Here is a 16,338-nt window from a genome sequence, read left to right on the forward strand (position 1 = left end):
TATCCAAGAGACTGCGTAGATCTACTTTTTGCGAGAGAGATTTACTGTCCAATTATGTCAAACATAAGCTATGTTTACACTATACAAAAGGGAAAGGATTTGGACCTTGGGGCAGAGCCTCCTTGTGTAAAACTTGGTTAGGTCCCTTCTCCCTACCCAAGTTAAGGGTTAACTTTGTGTGTAGATATTGACTGCGAAAAGTCTTTAAACTTCCTGAGATACTGGCTCGTCAATCCTCTAAGCTCAAAGGGAGTTAATAACTTCCAGCTGGCTAGATAGTGAGCGTTAATTTGTGAGTGAATCTTACGAGTGAAACTATGAGCGAACCTTCTAGCACTCTCGAGCTGGCACTATATCAGCAAAATTATGAATCAATCACAACAAAACAAAACAAAACAATTGGAAACATAAGTAGGACAACTTTTAATTAAGTCCATAGAATCCAACCAAAACTTTTTTGTAGCAAACAATAAGAAAGGCAGTTACAAAACTGACTATAAACAAAATTATCTACGGTAAGTTTTAAGTTTTCGGAGTGGGACAAACGTTTAAATTGTAACAAACAAAATCCTGCATATATTGTGCTTCCAGGGCAGAGTCATTTTGACTTTTTTCATGGCCTTGTTATCTTCAAAACCCGGTCAAGCATATGGAAGCTGATCGAAGGAGACCTCTTCATTTTGTAAGCAATGTATCCACGACTTCTTCATAGTTTCCTTTAATTGCTTTAGTGTTAATTTAGAAAGAGAATGCTACTGAGTGACTGCATCGTAGGTTATCTCTTTGAAGCCGCATTTAAAGATTTCTCAGTTATTTAGTGTTCTTTCTTAAAATAGATTAAAATAAAATAACATATGTAACAACATTCTTCATAAAATATTATGTATTTCCCAAATCATTAAATTACACATGGGTTTTTTCGTTTCAAATGAGGTCACAATCATGATAAATTAGCACTTTCATCATTGCTGGCTCGTTTGAGGATCTTTACAGCTATAGCAACTGTAATAAAGTTTAGTTGTTTTGTTTGGAGTCTTGAACTTTGAGCTTTTTTTGTTGTTGTTGTTTTTTTTATAGGTACCGTTTTTATTTCAGTTATTGTTGTTAATACTGCTTCTGCTGCTGCTGTTCTTTCTTGTTTTTGCTGACGTTGCTTGTTGTTGCAACCGTGATCAAATGGGAAAAAAAATAGTTTTAAGGATTACTGGCTTCATAATCCTCGGTGTTGTTTGTGATTTATCACGGTCGTTTGTAAGCTTTCCTCAACAGAAACAGGAACGATAAGATACGGAATCCAACAGTCAAAGCCAATAGTATGGAGATATCAAGCACTATGTTTTCCTGCCAAAAAAAAAAAAAAAAAGCAAAGACGATGCAAAATGAGCGAGGTTAACCAGTCATACCCCAGAGGCGGATCTCGAGGGGGATTTGGGGGGTTCGGTCGAACCCCCTAAGTTTAAAAAAAATGAGACATCATTACATCCTGACTTGGCCTCAGAATGCCGGAAATCCTATTTCCGAGGACCTCAATGTGAGATATTTTGCGGTGGAGGATGTCCCCAACCCCACTACAGGGGAACGGCGGTCCGTATTTCGAACCCCCTTTTCCAAAATTCTGTATCTTCCCACCCCCCTACTTGTTATTCGCCCCTGTTTTATAATGACCCTGATTTGTGAAAAGTGTTGCATTAAAAAGGCACATGGGAGGTATCTTTGGTTAATGATAATCAGTGACTGATTAAGGAATACCTCTAGATGACATCTTTTCCCATGAATTCTTAGACGCAAAAAATAGAAATTGCAACTAGTCTGCAACAACTGGTTATAGAACAAAGATTGCCAGGTTATGGGTGATACTGGAACGGAGTGCAAGCCTCGATATCGATTTAATTCTAACACGTGACCGATAAGCTCAAACGTAATTGAGGCAAGAGTGCTAGAGGGGTCTGTTAAGGAATTCATATGTTTTACCGACCTTTTTTAAACCGAGGTAATCAAGGGCCTCTTGTCCATTATGAATACATTTCGCATCTGCTCGATTGCTTTGATCAGAACAAGCTGCAAAAGGACAAAGGATGTGTATGTCAGTTACTTAACGAGACTAACAGACCTCAAACTGGGCCTTACTAATACTACCTGTACTTACTTACTAGCGGCTCGAGCCGTGGCTGGGGACACTGTATCGTGTCCTTGCTCAAGACACTTTACATTCAAAATGCCTCTCACCTGCGATGTACTAGCATCTCATCCAGGGGAGAGTGGAAATACTCCTTGCCGCTTAATTAATGCTACAGAAACCAAAGGTAAACAGCGACCTGGTGGGCCACTTGGATTGTATAAATGCCGGGTATAAATGGTTCGTATTGGCTCATGTACGTGTAAACAGATGTATAAACGGACACCAACGAATTAAATACTGGAGGGAAATCCTGCAATGCACTTGCATCACAGGAGGAAGTAGAAACCCAAGATGCTGCAGAAACCGGAGATCAGCGCCCTCCTGATGGGCCACTTGGTTCATATGTAGACTTTACCTTATTTCTTTTAGTACTTAAGTCTGGATAACGAAAAGCTGAATGTAGTCAAATCCGAGACAAAGCCGAAGTCGATTAGAAGTTTCAGAAAAATTTACCGGAAGAAAAAAATTTCATCATTGCTCACGTGATTGTTTTGTTTTTCAAATTTTGTCTACCATTGTTATGGCCCAATATAGCGTTTTCAGCAAACTTGGCCAGTAACCATGAAACATTTCTATTGGAACCAAAGAAAGTGCTTACATGAGAAAAGAGTTCAACTCCCACAGGATTGGTTTGGAACACCAACATGGCCGCCGTTTCATTGTTTTCGTCCCGTGCCGTCATGTAAAAACGCTCTATTGGTTAGTTATGTTTAAATCCACACGAGGTTCAAAAGGTTCAAAAGTCGGGATATTTGAATTACTTACTTATGTTTCCATAACCGTCCCACTGGTTGATAGTCATAGCTTCAAATCCGTAGTTAAACCAAGATATGTACTGCAACCACGAAAGCCAGTCTGGTACCGTCCTGAAACAAAGAGAAGAGGAAAAGAATTTACTGTCGTAACCGTTGACAGTGAAAATAATTATCATATGTCTTTGAATATATTTGTCAAATATTTTCCTAAAGAAACTAAACGGATTGACTAGGCGAAATCTCGTAAAGGTCGGTACACACTAGGGGACATGTTTCGCGGCCATGCAGTTTTGGCATGCAAAAGGTCATGCAGCGTGGACATGCAGCGGGGACATGCCGTGGGGACATGCAGTGGAGACATGCAAAGGGGACATGCATATGGGACATGCAGAGGGGACATGCAGCGGGGACATGCAACGTGAACATGCAGAGGGGACATGCAGTGGGGACATGTAACAGCAAATGATTTCCTTGTGTGACATGCGCGGTTTTCCAAAAAAACAAAATAAAACAACAACAACATCAACAGCAACAACAGTGTTGCGGGGACAAAATTTTGTTTCCACAACTTTTTGCATAAAATTCAGCTGGATTAAATTCGTGCGTCATGAAGCAGGAACAAAATGAACTCAATTTTCAAAATCGCATCGTGCACACTGCTCTTGCAAACAGTTCCCCTACAACTCATTTTAATTCCTCAATCTGCTTCGTGTACACCAGCTTGCGTATTCACGTTCCGGCTGCAACATGCATCCTATGGGTACACACGAAGCGGCTTGTCCCCTCTTTACGTCCCCGCAACATGGCCCCTGATGGGTGCTGACCAAAACTTACGTGTTTTTAACGTAGAAGCCACCAAGGAGTAACAACGGCAAAATTAACGGCGCACTTAAGGCAGATGCAGCCGCGACGCTTGGTGAAACTGTGGACACGAAATACCCTGAAAAAATTAAAGAAAATATGATAGTTAAGAGAATAATGCTACCGTTTTTCAAGTTCATTTACCAAACCACGTGACGTACGAGACAGAGCAAAGACACTATAAAGCCTCGTCCTCACTACGCCGGAGAAATTTGAAAACGCAGCTTTATTTCTACGGTTAGGCCTACCGTCTACACTAATCCCTCACGAAAACGAAGCTTCTCAAAACGCTGTTCAAACCGGACGAATTTGAAAACGCCGGCTTTCGGTTTTGGCGTGCGTGGAAAACATTTTGAAAAGGAAGTTTTTCGAAAACTATGACGTCACGATAATCACGTGATTTCCTTGCACGCACGCGTTTTCCTCATACACAAATCCAAAATGACAGGTGATTGTTGCGCCTTCAGAGCGGAAACGCCGTTTTGAAATTTCTCCGCCGTACATGTAGTAGTGTGACGGGGCCTAAGAAACGTCTTTACTGAAATACAACATGGGAAGACTACAGATTATTCTCTAGGGCAATTTACTAAGGTTACCAAGTCAAGATCTTGACCATTCCTATATTGTCCTTGCTAATATTGAATTAACTCAGTCTAAGAATTACAAATAGTGCAAATAATAAACCTCTGAAAAAATCTACAAATTTTATGACTGCAATCTCTGAAATACTAGAGGCAGAGTATTGTGGACGGATTGTCCTTTCAGACGATTAAAGCCGTTATGGCTTATGTTTGTTTAACAAATACAGCCAAAAAAAAAATGAAATAATCCTTAACTAGGGATAGCGAACAAACCGTAAGAAACAGCAACCATGGAGACCAAGGCAAGTATTGCATACGCGAAGAAAAACCTAAGTACATCGCTCCGTAAACCTGAGAATAAGAATACACATGTTTATGTATGTAACAATTGCAAGAGAGCGGGTTTCAATTAATTGTCAATAAAACCAAAACTAAAGTTATTACTCTTGCCAATCACAAAAGACACAGGAAATTCAGTTAACAGATTAACAAGCGAAGTAAATACGTGTGGTTGACGCGAAGCGGGGGAAAACGTGTGTGAGCGAGTCACGATTGGTTTTGATCTTCTGGAGGCGGCTTGCCCGAGTGGTTTAGGGCGCTGGATTTGAAATCTGGAGGTCCCTGGTTCAAATCCTTCACCCTACCGCTATCTGGAGTTGTTCTCGGTAGTCCCGAGTTCAACTCCTCGACCACACCCAACTGGTCAGCCTTCCAACAGTAGGGATTCTCAATAGTTTATATTCTATTTGAAACATTTGTTTATTTATTTACAGTGTCCCCAATTAGCACAACGGTGCTAAATATTTGATACCTAAATAATTACCTTTATCATTCCTTTATTCGGGTGGTGGGGGTATGAACTAGATTTTAGTACCTTTCCGATAAAGCGACTCATGGGTTTAAGCTGGTTTACAACAACTAACGGGGCTGCTTTTTGGTCCTTACTATTTCCTCCGTCGCCACCAAGCGACCAAAAATGTCCCTGCCCCAATGGACCTTTCAACCGATGTCACTCTTTTGCCATTTCTTTTCTTTCCATTCAAGTAAAAAATAAGCTTCACTGCGCAATTTTTCCGCCAACTTTAGTAGGTATACGAAGTTTCATAAGAAACCGTTGTAAATTCGTGAAAATATGGGGTCTAAAACTTTTCAAATGCATGTCGGGGGGGGGGGGGGAGGAAGCACATACATTTCTTTTGGAAAAATTCGGCAAGTTTGTAATCCGATATTTGGACGAGTTTGCTGTGGATTCCTATGAAACTTCGTATATTTACCAAATTGGGCATGATAAATTGATCTCAGTACGGAGGTGGATTTTGTCAAAAAAAAACCCAATAACAACAGTATCATATAAACTTTTGTTGTTAAGTCATCGTCGCTGCTTTCATGTTATATTGTTGATATTGCAGGACATCGCATCAGTCTCTCCAGTTGCCGAGGCAATAACGTAACAGACGCCTGCAATATCTACTCACCAATCATCCAGTACGAGATGGCAATCAAAATGAGTGGATTAATAAGAAACAGGGGCGCCTGCAATTAAAAAAAAGGGAAGTCAACGAATGCAACGCACGAGTAGTTGGGAATTTCTTTTGGAATGACAAGTAACATAGATCAAGCAATTGCAAAGAAAAGTTGAAATATGTACAGCTTCAGGGATTGGAACTCATGAACTCTACGTTCCAGTAAAAATGTCTTAAAACGAGTTCAAAAGCCTTTAGCATTTATAATTGTTTTCCGCCATTTCTGAACGTTTCAGTGATTTATTTTGTACGTAGATTTTGATGTTCACTCACCTCTGCAAAAGTTTTGCTCAGGAAATACACATCTGTACGATATATTCCATTGTTGTGTTCTCTTAGAAACACAGAAAGTTCCACCGGAAACGTCTAACAAAAAAAAAAACAATAGAAGAGAAAGAAAGAAGAAATAAGCGATCCGTTGAACTGTCTTGTGCAAACTTGGATCGCTGTATTATGTTTAAGTAGACCGGTAACCCGGTAACATGATTCGATTGATTATCTTGGGCAATATAAACTTAGTCTGCGGTGTGGAAGTGCTACCTAAATTAAAATTTAAATCCTTTTTTTTCTTCCTGGAGTCATTGAAGTGTCATGAAAACAAGACGCCATGTTGGTAGAACTTATTTCAATGTGAACAAGTCACTTGACAAAACTCGGCAGGTGCGTACTACAGTCACCAAAACAATCAATTAATCAATTATTAGCTCGTATAGTGTGATCGTCCGGGTAAGGGTAATTCTGAAAAGAACTGTTGTCGGTGACTGGTGCTCGCACCCGGACGATCACACCATACGAACTACTGACACTCCTGGGTTCAAACCATTTACTATGTAACCAATTGTAAAGTGAAAATCGGTAGACAGGATTATCGTTAATATTGACTTGCGTTAACTGGCAGCTCATTTATACATCTTAGCAGGGAAATGAGTCAAACGGAGAGAGTTAGCTGAAACTTTAACTTATAGCCAAGAAATAGCCGAAACGTTTTACTGATAACTGAGATTATACCACTCTCATTGATACCATCAAGAGTAATTGGTGAAAGCTTTGAGCGGTTTTCAATTGAGTGTTGTAAAACCAAAACCAAAGTAATCACTCTGGCCAATCACAAAGGACATGTTGACTGAGAATGCAGTGAACCAAACGAAACCCGAGGTATATACGTGCAGCTGACGGGAAGCGTGGGAATGTGTGCGAGTCACGATTGGTCTTGGTTTTACTTCTGATTGGATGAAAAAGTGGCGTGAGTTTTTTAAGCCAATCGTGTAGCGGAGAAAGTACAAAACCTATTACTTTTTGGCAATCAAATGAAAACCGCTCTAGAAGGACGAATAGATCAAATTCTCTTCTACTGGCTCCTTAGTACCCTAAAGTTGTTAAAAAGTCACTATCAATGAAAAACGCATAATTAAATCATGACATGTCCAAGTAAATAACTGATAGATACTCGAATCTAATTCGTAGTTTCTTTGTTATCATACGTTATTGACTTTTACATAATAAGTCAAATTATTCTCGCATTTTGACTGGACCTTACTTACTCGAGATTTCTATCGCGTGATGGTTGACGAGGGCGTCATAAATCTACTAGTTGCTCAAAACTTTATCAAAATCCTCTTCACAGACACCTCGAAAACGCAAAGGAGTGGCCTGCATTTTGGTAACAAAGGCACAGTGCTACACTACTCACTATCTACAACACAATAGATAGTGAGTAGCGTGGCCAGTCAGAGAACAGCATTCGTGATAGACTGTTAATAGGTTTACACCAAAACGCGATAGAAACTCAGAACTAGCACGAAGAGAATCTACATTTTGACGATCAAAGTAAACAAGTTGTTTTCTTTTCTTTCGTCCCGTTATTCTCTAAGAGAAATAGAATACATGCTCTCCTTTTTTCTATTATAGCAACACTCGTGGAAGTTTGGGAGAACTCGACAGAACACACGTCTGTCGGCTCGTGTTCCCACAACATTTCTAGTTCTCCCATACCGCAGACTTCCCCTCGTGTTTCTATAAGAAGATGGAACACAGAATTTGTTTTCTATTTCTTATTTAGAAATGGGCATCATTCCTTCTGCGCATTTGAAAGATGAAAGTGTGTCTAAAACCGCATGGGTTATCAACGTGAGCGAACTCTTTGGAGTTGGATTGGCTATTCCGAGCTTCTCCTTGGGTTTCTGTAACCGGGATTTGTATAATAAATGGTTTGAGAGGGAGTACCTTAAGTATAAGGTCTGTATGGGAGATAAATCATGTTACCCTATGTTCTCTTGTTCGGAATCGCTATCGTCATAACAATTTTAGTTTTAAAACGATCAGCGCTGTTACTCACAAAGATGACGGATGAGATGTTGTTGAACGTGATCGACGTCAGCAAGAAGAAAATTGCACCAGACACATTTGTGATACCGGCCTGGTTTATCTCAGTTTTGAAGTAAATTATTCCTGCTAAGAGACCTATAAACTTAGAGAAACAGGCAACACAGTAAGAAATAGAGTAAACTTCATAAAGGTGTGATTTGAATGTAATGTATTAAACATGGATGACCGTAAAGGTAAATCAAATGATGAAAAATCAAAATGTTAAAGTAATGACACTTACTATACTCTGGTAGAGTCTAATTCGGAAAATAGTGACATCTCGACCGTTGGTGAGCCATGAACGCCAAAGGACTGAACGGAACTGTTGACACCACGACGCTTTGTACCTAGAACATCGTAAAAGATCAATAAATCGACGAACTTAGTTCGAAAAATGATAGACAAGCAAGGCGTACAAAAAACAAATTAGAGTATTTCTTGTTCAGTTCAACTTGTTCTTTACTGCAAGCTCGCAGTTGACTTTAAGTTTGCGGTTAAATTAAATATTCCATCTACAAAATCTTACAGGGCGTGGAGAAGAATCACGACGTACTACTAGCATTTATATGAACGAATACAAGTACACCATTATTCAACACGTCTGATATTAAAAGGATATGTATAGCTGGTTAAAATTTGATTGCCATCGCATGATTTGCTTTATTGTTATACAGCAGTAAAAACGTATACATGCTATGTGCAGTCATGAAATAGTATGACGGGGCGCGTGAGCTTAACCCGTTGACTATAGTGAAAACCCTTAATTCTGTATTATTATTTATTATCATTATTATTATCATTATCATTGGTATTGGTATTGGTATTGGTCTTGGTATTATTATTATTATTATTATTATATTTATAAAACATTTTTGATAATTTAATCTTACGGTGAACGGGTATATACTTCATCCTTGAAGGAGTCCTACAAAGAGAGTAAAGATGTCGTTAAGGTTTTTGCTCCTTATAAATAATTATTTTCACCCACAATAACGCGGTGCAAAGATACACAGGTACATGTATAAATGCAAGTTGTGATAAATTACACCATTATCGTTTGCTAGTCAACTCATTACTGCCAGTTGCCACATTTACTCAGGCTAATTAAGGAACTGTAGTCTATACTATCCCTTATTTAGTCTATACTGTCCGTTACTTACGGGAAGAGAAGTAGACACGCGATGAGAAAGAGGAGTCACTTACTGTCCAAATCCCACTATGGTTAACTTCATTTGAAAAGAAGGGAGATCTACAGTTGTCTACAGTAAACGTAGTCGTCATTATCGTTATAAACTGTCTGTCACGCAGGCTTCAATTTTAAAACAGCCGGTGGATTGTCACGTAACGCCTTGCCGGACAGGAGCGTTGCGTGACGTGACGTTTCAGTGTACCTGCCGCTCTGCTGGCTCTGTCTCCTCCGTGGCCTGTAACTCAGTTTCTCGGTACGCATCACAGATATCCTGAACGAAAATATTTGAATTACTATTACATGTGACCGCTGTTATCTCTTGCATACTGTACACAGTCGCCAGAGAAAGTGCCATGAATGAATCTAAAGCGCACCCGCACTACAGGGTCCTACAGATTCCTTTTGAAGGCGATTATACCTGCAACAGTTCCGTGATGCATCAAGACAATATGTTTTCTCACTTTATAATTTTCATTTTTTTTTTCATTCATTCTCCTTCATCTGCACAATGTACTTGTTTGCGGGTATTTGTTTTTGGCGACGAGGCAGCCCTGTTTGACAAACTTCTACCATAGATATGACTAAGACATATTTCTCAACTAACGGCTACTTATATTTAGAAGAAATGCATCACCGATTGCCTTCTCTCGATTAGTTACGAAAAGCTGGTATAATTTTTGACAAAAAGATTTTACAGACCCGTCTATTCTACCCTGGGTTTTTGAATGGGAGATTTGGGAATTCCGAAACTGTAGTGGGAGATCCGCTTTTTGTTTTGTTTTTGTTTTCGAATATTTTTTTTTCTTTTTAAATGAGAATTTTACTAAAATTGGCCAAACAACAAGTATTTACTCTGATCTAACCTGGACTCTCTTGCTGCAGTTTTCCTCGTCACCAGGCACAATTGCCAATGTATGAACAAAGTGGTCAGCGGGATTGAAATTGACGGGGCAAGGGTAGCCCAAGCTGTGAGAATACATCAAGATTAGAGTAATTCTTTACACGTGCAAATAATCTTGTCACCGTCGGGTATACAAGCTAAGGGGGTACCTCCATGTGCTCTTCAATACGGAAACTTTCTGTAGGCGTTCGTTCTTCTCTCGCAGAAATTTGATCTGTTAACTGTTTCTCCTGGTCGTTTGACATTGCCATAACAACCGTATTTTGTCACGCATGTCAAGCCAAATTGTGTCTAATTAGGCAAAATTGAACCGGCAATAGATTTTGGTGAAACGTCTTTAGAAAAGACGGTTGCCATAGAAACGTAACTTAAGTGACCAATTAATTGATACACCAAAATTTTCCGTGATAAATTTTAGGAGAGGCCATAGAGTTTGGTGGCTATAGCTTACGTCACGGTTTAAGTCACAAAAGGTTTGAAGTCAGCGCGGACATTTCTTACTCTTTCTTACCCCCCAAATGCGGCTTAACAGGGTTAACCATGGACTAAAATTCCTGAGAGAGCAATTCTAGGAAGGCAATAACTAGCCAAACACAAAAATCACGCGATGGATTTGATCGGTAAAAATGGGATTGGTTCGCAAATAATTGTCTCATTTTGCGACAAATTGGCTTTTTTATGTGTAGATATTGAAACATTTCATTGTTTTAAGAGAAACTTACTTCTCAAAATATTGAATGGCGTCAGCTCTGGAGCCCATGTACGCTGTCCTTCCCTCGGCTAACAACAGAATGCTGAGAAACAAAAAAAAAAAAAAAAAAAAAAAACCGTTCGGCTTGGCACGACTTCTTGACATGCGACGTATTCACTTGTATGTATATTGTCTTTTTTTATTATATGGTAAATTACTCCGCGATGAATATAGCACAATTCTGATTGGTTCCCTGAGCGGTTCGAAGTTTGCAACACGAACCTCTGATATGGACCGCTCTCATTGGCGAAAAACCCTCTGTTCATCAGAGTACAGAAAATAGAAAAGCTGCGTTTTATTGTCTTGCACAAAAAATATAAAGAAGCCAAAGTTATATTAAACGCTCCGGTTATTCGAGACACTTGAGAAATATAGACGTTTTCTACATTTCTCAAGGTTTCTGAAATGCCCGTCGTGTTTTGCAAGAATATAACAGTTTACTTGTCTTCTTTATTTCCTTAGTAAGAGCAAAGTGTATAGATTACTTATCGATGTTTCAAATAATGGAAAAAGACAATAGGTAAAAAATATCATGAAAAAATCTGAAACTGCTGCTCCACCTAACTCAGTGTCGGGCATGGTGGCGCTAGTTTCTTCTCGTATTCGTTGAAATGCCTAGCTTTTGTATAATACTACTAAATGTTTGCGACGAGCAATAAGAAATAAATTGTTCTCCCCAGTTGATGCATTACAATAAAATTCAAAAGAAAACGAAAACAGATAACTGGTTTCCTTGTGCTTACGCTTCTTCCAAAAGAACTAACAGTCGCACATAATATCATTAAACTGTTTCAAACTAATAATACCGTCACGTGTTACACGGCCCCGTTTTTACTACCCAGATTTCCTTAGCCAGAAAATCACGTTGTGAAATATGCAACCCCAAGGGATATTCTTAATATACCTGTCAAACATGGCGTACACCTCAGACGAAGGCTGATGGATGGTGCAAATGATGGTCCTTCCCTGAGCTGCTAACTGTTGCAGTGCTGTGACTAAACTCTGAGCCATGAATGAATCAAGACCAGATGTTGGTTCATCAGCAAACAGCAATGGAGGATCTGTGATGACCTGATGAATAACAAAACGGCAGTGTCAGTATATATTCTAGTTAAGCAATACTTTCGAGTGGCATACCATGGAATATCAAAGGCTTGTGTGCATACCAGGAAAATAAAAGTGACAATTGAAATATTCCATGGAATACAATGAGAAAGTGTTGCATAACTATTACATATCCTGCCATAGAAAATACAGTGGCCATCACAATAGAAGCAGTGCATGATGGGAAGGCTGGGTGTAATACCTTCGCAGTTTACAACGGCTTCCCTGTATTCTGATTGGCTGTAGTTCTTTCTGTTTTAACACATACCTCAGAAGCAAATGACAGTCTCTTCTTTTCTCCTCCCGAGATTCCTCGCAACCGTCCTGGTATTCCTATGTATGTGTCAGCGCACTTTGTCAGGCCAAGCTTTGGAAGAAAAACGAATAGCAGTGAATCAGCCTATTCCCTGGATTCCACTTTCCTGGTGACTCGATTCGGCCGAGAGAGATTTGGATGACAGTTCTTTTTCAGGCTATCCAACCGACACTTCCCTCCCTTCCCCCGACGAGATTTCTTGTAGCCCTCCCATCGAAATAAAAAAAAATTCCCTGCCCCTGCCGTACCAATTCGCAGGAATCCAATTACACTCGCGGGTGAACAGAGAGAGAGAGCCACACACACACTTTGAGACTGAAGCGTCGTGCCCAAGAACACAAAACATCAACCACAGAGAAGCTCGCACTCAGAGCTCTGGGCCTTCACCTCAACCAGACAATGTGCATACTTCATGTATGATTATACCTGCAGTATCACTTCCTCGACGCGTTGTAGTCGCTGCCGTTTGGGAACTTTTTTTTCCAGGCGCAGAAAAGCCTAAAATCGTCAAAACATAAATTACTGAGGGAATAAGACCATTACATTTAATTGCAATTACTTCTGAACTACTTCATGGTATAATTTATACAATGGTTAAATACACAAGTTGCTTAATTCAGTCCCACATAATTACAGTGCAGGGAAATTTACTGCTTTTCAGTATAAATGAACTAAGCGTTTACTGTCATTTTACATTATTTTTAACTTGACCACGGGGATAAGACGAAGGAGAAACCGTCGTTATTTAATATTTCTTCCAATATTCCATATCATACTAACATCGTCTAAGATATGTTAACCTGGAAAAAAAGCAATGCGGCTTTTGTTGCACCTTTTGCATGTCCCTTGTAGCAGGTACATCAAGCTCTAAGCCTTGACTGCTGACATCAGGCCTTTCCTCTTAGGATCTGACGTGTCTTTATCTCTCTCTTTATCTCTTTCGCTTGTTTCGTCCTTGTCCCCTCTTGTCATAAAAACCCTCGCCCCTCACTCCCGTCATTCAGACTGCAAATAATCTGCTTTACGCTAGACTAACCTGAAAAGTCAGATGTTCCCTAACTGTCAGAGACCCAATAAAGAGGTCCTCCTGTTGAATGTAAGCAGACATGGTGTTAATCTGCAATCCGATTGGCTGATCATTCACCTCTACAGTTCCACGGACTTCCATCTGGCTGATGTTACGATGAGCTAGTACATTCATCAGAGTGGTTTTGCCAGCTCCACTGTAAAGCAAATTCAATAGATATTCTTAACTCAGTGATCAAGGGCCAAAGTGTAAAATACCCTACTGTACAGGGTTCTAGATTATTCTAGCTTTAATTATGTAATCGTCCCGCCATAGAGTCCGTCTCTGAATGTAATCCGTCTTTGGTTCTGAAAAACAGACCGATGGTACTGAAAAACAGGTCGCATTCTAATATAGTATTACAGGTGTAGTTCTAGTCGTTCTTCCTTGAAAACCTGTACATGTATGCTCACTCAGACATGGCCGTGAGTACAGGATGGAGTTTGTCCCCCAGATGACCCAGATAAATATAATTTCACTCTCCAAGAATGATCTATAGATGTTTCGCAGTGTAGATAAAATAGTTTTGATCAGAATAATTCATTATTTTTCCTACCTGGCGCCCATGACTGCCAGCAAAGACCCAGCTTCTACTTTTCCACTTACTGCCAGAAAAAAAATCATACAAAAATACAGTATATAAAATTATGGAGTAAAAGCAAATCAATCAACCGCTTAATCCCTCAATCGTTAAGATGGTGGGTTACACAATGAGAACGACCTTGTTTATTTATACACGCACTGAAACCATTAGTGACATTACTCAATTGCGTACTTTGCAACCATATTCATCGATGCCATAAACGTATAACCCTGTGTAGAGGTCACAGTAATAGAGATTGTAGTTCACCACTAAATCATCTCCAATCGTTATTGGCTTAAATCGTGCCCGTCCGAGGAAAATACCCAGATGGATAGTACTCGTCCCTGAAAGTTTTTCTGTGAACACGTGAACCAGGCTTACAGAAATAAAAAATTGAAAGACGCAATTTGTTGTACTTAGTGGGTTTTTGTCTGTTTTCTTTATTCTGATTTTACATTTGGCCATCAAGCCTTTCATCTAGCAAAAGTTGAAAATAATTCACTATGATTTTTGAACAGGCGCGCTGAAGAGAATTTAGTTGTGAACAATAAAGACAATAGTGTGTTTTTTGTCTCGAAACTATAGGTCTGATAGTTGCCCCTTGGAAATCTGAAGTTCTTCAAACTAGCATATTGCCCCTCCAAGCTTTGCTTCCGCGGGGTAACTATGGGCCGATAGTTCCTTGACAGTAACAATGTATTGTTTAAATTGAGATGGAGGGACTTCCATTTTTTAGCGAATCTTCCGAGATAATCGGTCTTGTTATGTTTAAAACAGTGCACGCAAGGGCTGTCAAATCATCCGTAATCAAAATCTGCATCGTCATGCGAGTGTGTGTAATTTAAGAGTCACATGATTTGATAGGACTCACGAGCTTTCATTTCATTGACAGACAGCCAGTGAATACAAGACGACCTTAATTGTTCTGTGACTACAATACACACGTAATATACTTTGAACAACAACGAAAACTCTCAGCCACTTAAATACGATGAAAATGGAATTGAAAATGGATGTAACTAACTTAGCGTTGGACATTCGGTTCGATTTTGGATGCTTTTGGCATTCAACAAGCAGACATGCTTCTACTAGTAAAAAATGCGTTTAATGCTTTAATTCCTCTTCATCTTTGCATGCAACATTCGAATGAAGAAGTTGGGGCTTGATCATCTTGAGAAAATCGAAACTTTTGTTTCATATTATAGTGGTGTTTTGAGTTCGATAGCAATAAGGTATTTGACTTCTTAACACATTACCCTGCCTTCGTGCAATTTTCTGTTTTTCGAGTCTCCCGTAAACAAGTTCCAAAGCTATCCTAAATATGTCACTTACCATTAAACAAGACTTGCTTGGTGTTGGGCAATGCGTTCTCCTCCGATCCGAAACACAACCGCTTCAAACATGACGGTCCTGGCAGCTCCACAAGTACATCGATGTGCTCCCATGAAATTGAAACCCTTTCCCTAGCGTGGTCGATAACTGAGATGCCGTTTGCCCCGGCGTCCCTGTCGTCTGAGGAGAAGGAGAGACCACTGTCTATAGAACCTCCAGGATCGAATGTGGAGTAACCCTGAGCTTTGCTATTTCTTATTCCGTGTAGGAGCGATTGCGACTTGCCATTGTCCCCCATGACAAGACGGCAAACGGACTCGTGTAAGCCTTTCCGTTTCGTGCAGAAAGCGCTTATTCAGGCTCTCAAAAAGCGATTATGTTACTAACCAGGTCACCTCCAGAACCTTTGAATCACGCATTAGGTTACATAAAGCTACATAAGCAAAAGGAATGTTTATAGCTTATTCTTGACCTTTTCTGTCAATCCACAAGGAAAACATCAAATAGCTCACGGAACTAAGTAACCAGTTTGAATATTGCCGATTTTCATGTGAGTTCATCATATTCCGAGAAAAAAAAATAATTCTATCCTTCTGTCAGAGGTTTTTTGTTTCATCAGATCATATAAGACCCTTTAAGAACTTGAAGTCTTACAAAGTTTTAGCTCGACAGGGTTCTCCGCTCTCCGTAACAGAACACGTGTGATTTCCAAGCTTTTGCCCTGCAATTGTGTGACAATAAAATGGCGGCCCGAGAAGGCTCTTGCGTAGGTCACTAGATGACTTATCTTTTAAGTTTTTGCTAACTGGACGATTCTTGCATTAGAAGACCGA

The 16,338-nt window shown here is 39.7% G+C and overlaps 1 protein-coding gene across 1 annotated transcript; it reads right to left on the minus strand.

Annotated features, from left to right (window-relative positions):
* Positions 1-2: 2 nt before the first annotated feature.
* Positions 3-15,928, minus strand: LOC145488717 (protein white-like). The gene is made up of 19 exons (XM_081467639.1): positions 15,506-15,928; positions 14,147-14,195; positions 13,561-13,747; positions 12,951-13,022; positions 12,477-12,575; positions 12,009-12,175; positions 11,076-11,147; positions 10,316-10,418; positions 9,655-9,723; positions 9,154-9,188; positions 8,505-8,610; positions 8,235-8,366; positions 6,173-6,265; positions 5,852-5,909; positions 4,650-4,727; positions 3,769-3,874; positions 2,945-3,045; positions 1,976-2,058; positions 3-1,341 (listed from the first exon to the last, which is right to left on the minus strand). Exons 1-19 carry the CDS (start codon positions 15,801-15,803, stop codon positions 1,240-1,242), a joined length of 2,010 nt encoding a protein of 669 aa, XP_081323765.1. The 5' UTR covers positions 15,804-15,928; the 3' UTR covers positions 3-1,239.
* Positions 15,929-16,338: the final 410 nt, after the last annotated feature.

This window comes from Orbicella franksi, chromosome 5 (genome assembly GCF_964199315.1).
Source record: "Orbicella franksi chromosome 5, jaOrbFran1.1, whole genome shotgun sequence".
Lineage (NCBI taxonomy): Eukaryota > Metazoa > Cnidaria > Anthozoa > Scleractinia > Merulinidae > Orbicella > Orbicella franksi.